Source organism: Eriocheir sinensis, chromosome 55 (genome assembly GCF_024679095.1).
Source record: "Eriocheir sinensis breed Jianghai 21 chromosome 55, ASM2467909v1, whole genome shotgun sequence".
Taxonomy (NCBI): domain Eukaryota; kingdom Metazoa; phylum Arthropoda; class Malacostraca; order Decapoda; family Varunidae; genus Eriocheir; species Eriocheir sinensis.
This window is the reverse complement of record NC_066563.1, coordinates 647,632-653,631: the sequence shown is the minus strand read 5'-3', so window position 1 is coordinate 653,631 and position 6,000 is coordinate 647,632. Positions and strand designations below refer to the sequence as shown.

Here is a 6,000-nt window from a genome sequence, read left to right as displayed (position 1 = left end):
TTGTATTCATATTCAATTAATCAGCGGTATTATACTCCAGGAGGGGGGGGAAGGGGGGGGAGCGTTGCTTGACTCAACCTACGAATGCAATCCCCGAGGGTCATTTCGAGCAAGTGTCCATGCAAGTCGCCTTCCCAGCCTAAGTAACTCAAGGCAGAATCCATCAATTTTCTCAAGCCACGAACTTTATGGGCACCACCTTTGGCCTACTCCATGCAAGACTGTCTCTTACAGAAGCAACCCGGTGAGTAGGGTCAACTTTTGGGTTGCTTGGCCTGTGCCTGTATAGCCGGAGTTGGCGTTCACGAACCATGCAGGTCTTGATGCAGTCTTATATATAACTTCCAATTTTACAGAAAGGCATTCCAGCGATACCCCACGACTTTACGTAGGTTCTTATTATCAAATACCTCTTAAAGTCACTATTTAGTGTCCAAGTATCAAAGAACAGGGAGGACAAGCGGGTTGATGATAGAGATATCTTTGTCCTTCTGCACAGTATCGTCAAAGTGCTCAAAGAGTCCATAACACTGTGGGCCGATCCGATCCTCCGTAAGACTTCATAAACTGTCTTGCCGTTGTTCTGCATTACACCTCCAAGATATGTAATATTTTTCGACATCGATATCCTCTCCACGCACATGGAATGCCCTGTTTCATGTTATAAGTCTCCAAACACTTGTGCCTTGGCCTTGGCTCAAAAGACGTAAGTCCCTTCTCGCACAGTGCCTCGAGAACCGTCACCATAACCTCCTTCTGCAAAAACAAAGGTTGCTGCCCATGCTATTGCCAATTAATGCTTCACAAGGACTTTGGTCTACGAGTCTTCCAAATACCAAGTCCAAAACAAGTGTTGAAATGTGATGAGCTAAAGACACAGCCTTGCCTCATTCGTGTTCAGAGGGAAAAAAAAAAAAAAACTAAGACACCCTCCTCCCCAGGGTACAAAATAGTCTATAGACTAACAGTCCTTGCTGGGATACAACGGAGTCACAGGAAATACGAGACTGACTCACGATGCATTGAATCATAAAAGATGCACTGAAATACAAGGAAAAGCTCGTAGTCAAAATAACATTAAACTGATTGTACAAAGAAAACTCACCATAACTAGTACTGTCCCTGCCATCATTTTTAATTTAAGAAGAATAAGGGAGTATCATTTATAAGGTCAAGTAAACAATGGTCAGCAAGGAGGTCATAATTGAACCAAAGACCAAAAATATAATTTGTGTTTTTAATCTTTACATAAGTATCACGTTTTATAACAAAGGTCAATTAAGTCATTAAGATTTGCACTTATGTCCTTGATGTTTTCTTTGGATAAAGAACAAAAGGAGTCATAATCAAAAGAATATCATTACAGTAGATACTCAAATGGGTCGTAAGCTAAACTAAGACAGCAACACACAGGTCACGCTGCAAAAGACACATCAGTATTAGCAGTCATGTCTTCGGGAAAACATTGAAATAAGGAACAAAAGGGAATCGCAGCAATAAAAAAAGATCTTTTCAAGTTGTGAATTAGCCAACAACACAAAAACTCAGGTAGTACAACAAAAACTCACCTAGGTTAGCATTCATGTTCTTGAGGTCATCCTTCTGCATGGCGAGGGAGGAGGTAACATGATCAGGCAGGTAGTCGTAACCGAACTTAGCGAACTGGGAGTAAGAGGCCAAATCGTACTGGGCGGCAGGCGGCGACGACCAGGTGACGTGCGGCGCCAATAGGTGCTGGGCAGCGGCGGCCGCCCCAGGCGACCCCGTTGACCAGGCAGCGGCGGCTACCAGGAGAAGGAAGAAGAGGAGAAGGAGGAGGAAGAGGAGGAGGAGGAAAAGGAGGAGGAGGAGGAGAAGGAGGAAGAGACAGAAAATTAAGAAATAAAAGAGAGCGATGAGGTGTTGGTGGAGAAAGAGGAGAGAGAGCAGGGGGAAATGGAGGTGTTGGAGGAGGAGGAGGAGGAGGAGGAGGAAGTGGAGATGGAGATCAGACAGAAGAAGAGTAAAGTGAAAAAGATGATAGAAGAGAATATGAAAATGGAGGAGGATGAAGACGAGGAAAAAAAATGCGTTAATAGAAACAATAACTCTGATACGAGAAACAAACATATACGTCAACAACAACCACAACAACTATAATATAAACAGCAGCAGCAACAACAAAAAAACGACCACAGTAACAAATTTTAATGTAATAACACCTGAAAAACAGTGCACTCCATAGCAACACAGTACCTTCATAAAATAACACAATACAACGCAACACAAAACAAGAACAACATAGCAACAACGCAACGTAAAAAAACACAACATAGCACTTCATAACGTAACACAATGCCACACAAAATTGAACAACACAAAAAAAGCCATGACACAGTATAATTTCAGTAACACAACATACAACACAAAATAGCAAAAACACAACATAACATAACTCAACATGACAGTCCATTTATAAAACATAGCAGAACGCAACACATCACAACCATGGCACAGCACAATAACAACACAACATAGCACAACACAATAACAACACAACACAATGCAGCAAAAACACCACACAACTCAACAGAACAGAACACTAACAATACAGTACAACACAACACACCAACAACACAACAGCATAACATTAAAAGGAGCAACATAATACAACACACCACACCATCAAAACACCCTAACACAACGCAAGACAGTAAAGCAACACAAAAGCAACACAGCACAACAAAACCTGTCCCTTCTCACCTGCGTAGGAGGCCGCCGCCGCCGCCCTCGGATAGTAGTGGTGGGGGAACACCTTTAGGCCGCCCCTCCTGTCGTAATGGCCCCCCGCTCCCCCCGCTGCGCCCCCCACTTCCTGCCCCCGCCCTCCACGGCCCCCGTCTCCTCCGCCGAAGCCCAGGGTCAGCAGCGCCTCGGGATCACAGACGAACTTGTACACGTAGCGCTCGCCTGCCAGATAGTGTCAGCTTTATCATGGGTAATAGAAGTAGTAGTAGTAGTAGTAGTAGTAGTAGTAGTAGTAGTAGTAGTAGTAGTAATTATAGTAGTAGTAGTAGTAGTAGAAGTAGTAGTAGTAGTGGCAGTAATAGTAATAGTAGTAGTACTTGTTATAACCCGATATGTTCAGTCACGAGGGTAGATATGGCACATGCGCATTGCTACCTCATGATTGGGTGAAAATCAATGTGTTTTTATGTCGTTGGATACTTATCATAAATATTCAAACTTTCTTCATTTTTTTTTTTATATTTGATTATATAAAAAGTCCTTGCACCTTTTTATGTAAATCCCAAACATGCCAATTTGCATCGATGATTATAATACCACACAAACACACGAAAGACAAGTTTGTATCATATAATATAATCAGATCGTACTCGGACTAACAATGGCCTCTGAAAATATCTGTTATAATCAAACAATAGTAGGAGTAGGTAGGTGAACACCTACCAAAAAGGGCGTGAGCCACTCCCGATGAGGTATATACAGGAGGCGATGGGGTGATGCAAGCCTATCAGAGACCCTCTCGTGTCCCCACTTCCCGTTCCCTTTTATCTCATTACCACCAACAAGTAGCTCAGCATGCTCACTAAAAACAAACCCTCTTACTTAAAAAAAAAAAAAACAAGCTACATACGTACACGCAAAGCATACACCATTTCCTCATTTTTTCATGGGGGAAAAAAATATACCAGCCTCTGAGTCATTATTTGGGGAGGGGGTCACAGAGGCCACCAGATTTCTTTTTTCTTCTATTTTTTTTGCTGCCTGTAGCGCCGGTAAACTTTCTTGAGGAGCCCAGCCCGTTGGTGGCGCAGAATAATTTTATTTATAGTGAGTGCCGAAATGAATGACTCTTGCTTGGCCCATGCTGCCCCCCCCGGTGCTCTTTTCCGAAGTCGCTAAAGTTAAGGTTGATTGAGGATCCGGACGGCATGTGGGTAATCTTCCACCACTCGATGATGCCTTGAAAAATCAGCGTGTATCGGTGGGGACTTGGACCTAGTCCACGCTAGGTCCTGGGACTCACCACGCCCGCACTCTAACCACTCGGCCACCGCCTACCCAATTGGATTTGACTGGACTCCATTCTCGGTACCAGACCAATGAAGTGTCTTTATAGCTCTTCCAGTTTTTTCTTCATTAACTTCTACATCATTCCTGGTCTTCGCTCTAATTTCCACTCTGTAATACTAGATTTACTCTTCTAAACCTCACTTTCTCCTCCTAACTGAAACACACATTTTCATATTCTGTGGATATTGACAGCAATCTCTACTCAGCTCCCTCCTACTATCTCTATCCCAAATTTCAATCCAAAGCTGGATGTTGCGTCTACGTACGCAGTATCATTTGCTCTCGTGCCCACGGCCTTGATTCATCAGAATTTTCCACCATCTGGCTGACTTCATTGTCATTCTATTCTAAATACACATGTGCTGATTATCTCTCACCTAATTCTACCAGCTACGTAAAATTCTTTGACTATTCAAATTTCAAAGTGGAACACATCTTGACTTACTCACCCCTCACTGAAATTTTCATCTTAGGAAATGTTCACCACCAGCTTTGGCTTTCATCCTCTTTCACAGAAAAGCCTGGTGAACAAACCTTCAACTTTTCTCTTCTCAATGATCTAGAGCAGTTGGTTCAGCACCCTACACGTATCCCTGACCAACAATTTAAATCAGCTTCCTAGAGGTCAGGCGCTCTGTATCGTCTCCACCAGGTTTTCCCACCTCCCAGATGCTGTCCATATACAAGGGCCTTGTCCGTTTTCGTTTGGAGTATGCATCTTCTGTGTGTGTGTGTGTGGGTGGGGGTGGGTGGGGGAGGGGTCCATACACACAGCACTGCTTGACAAATTGTAGTCAACATTCTGGACCTCTTCCCATCATCTAATCTTTCAGCTTGCTCTGTCAAAATGTTCTCTCTTTTGGGCTCCTCCAATCACAACTGTTTTTTTTCTTTTTCTGCGCTCTATCCTATCGTTCCTATACAACCTCTTGACCCACCATAGATGTCATGCTACTACCATTATGTTTCACTTAGGTGGAATGACCTGCGGATGTACTTCTCCGATTTCCCATGAAATGATTACTGCTTCCAGGACCGAGAACCATCTGTGCATAGCGCATTACGAAAGAGATTGTTTCGGGGAAGGAGACAAATTCCACGTATTTTCCCTACTCCTCATGCTAAAACGTCCTGGTGCAGCTACGCTTGCTCTCGTGCTATACAAGATAGAGAAGCAGCTCCCAAATGCTACCCGAGTCTTCCAGTGGGATAAGTTTCTTCATGGTAACATACAGCAACCCCTCTATGGGGCGAGGGATAGAAGTGCGGACTCTGCGCTTCTATCCCTCGCCAGATTATCGTATCCACCATTGTACTTACCGTTTTTAGACTTAACTATAGCAAAAAGACACTAATAATTAAACCTTTCAACGGTAATTATAAATAAATGTAGTTCTTGAAGTGGAGGAGACAGTTTTGGTGTAGGAAATCGGAAAACATAAGAGGCTAAGTACGACAATCTGGTAACGCTAGCGCGGAGTCATTTTGCTCGTTAGTTTGCCCTGGAGGCCGTCGGGCAAGGAGGTACGCGCGCCCTCACTCCAATCTAAGCGAGGCCCGCGTGGGCTTTAATCCGTCCCGCACCACCGAAAATCGAGTGTTTTGTGATATATACGTGTGTAGCGTTGTGTTCTACGTAAAAATAATATATTTTTTGTGTGTGATTTCAGAGATATAGGGCGTTATTTATTGTGGCCAACGTGTGTCAGCGTGCGTGCATCATGGCCCGTCGTAGCTTGTGTGAGGGCGAGATACAAGACGCCTTGTATTGTGAAGCTACCCTCTATACGGGACTACTGGACCAACAGCAGGCATCACAACTACCCGGTCTTCCAGCGGGCGATGAGTGGAAAACGCTTCCTCGCCATACTCAAGTACTTCCATGCATTCAATTGTCGTGCGGTGCCCCTGGGGAATACTGAC

General features: G+C 44.0%; 1 protein-coding gene across 1 annotated transcript in view; it reads right to left on the bottom strand.

Moving 5' to 3' along the window:
• The window catches only part of LOC126983872 (zinc finger protein 503-like), a 59,250-nt gene that overhangs the window by 1,374 nt on the left and 51,876 nt on the right, over positions 1-6,000 (bottom strand). The window contains exons 7-8 of the mRNA XM_050837025.1: positions 2,743-2,949; positions 1,569-1,784 (exon numbers count right to left, since the gene is read on the bottom strand). Coding sequence (XP_050692982.1) covers positions 1,569-1,784; positions 2,743-2,949 — 423 coding nt within the window. The remainder of the gene's footprint in view (positions 1-1,568; positions 1,785-2,742; positions 2,950-6,000) is intronic.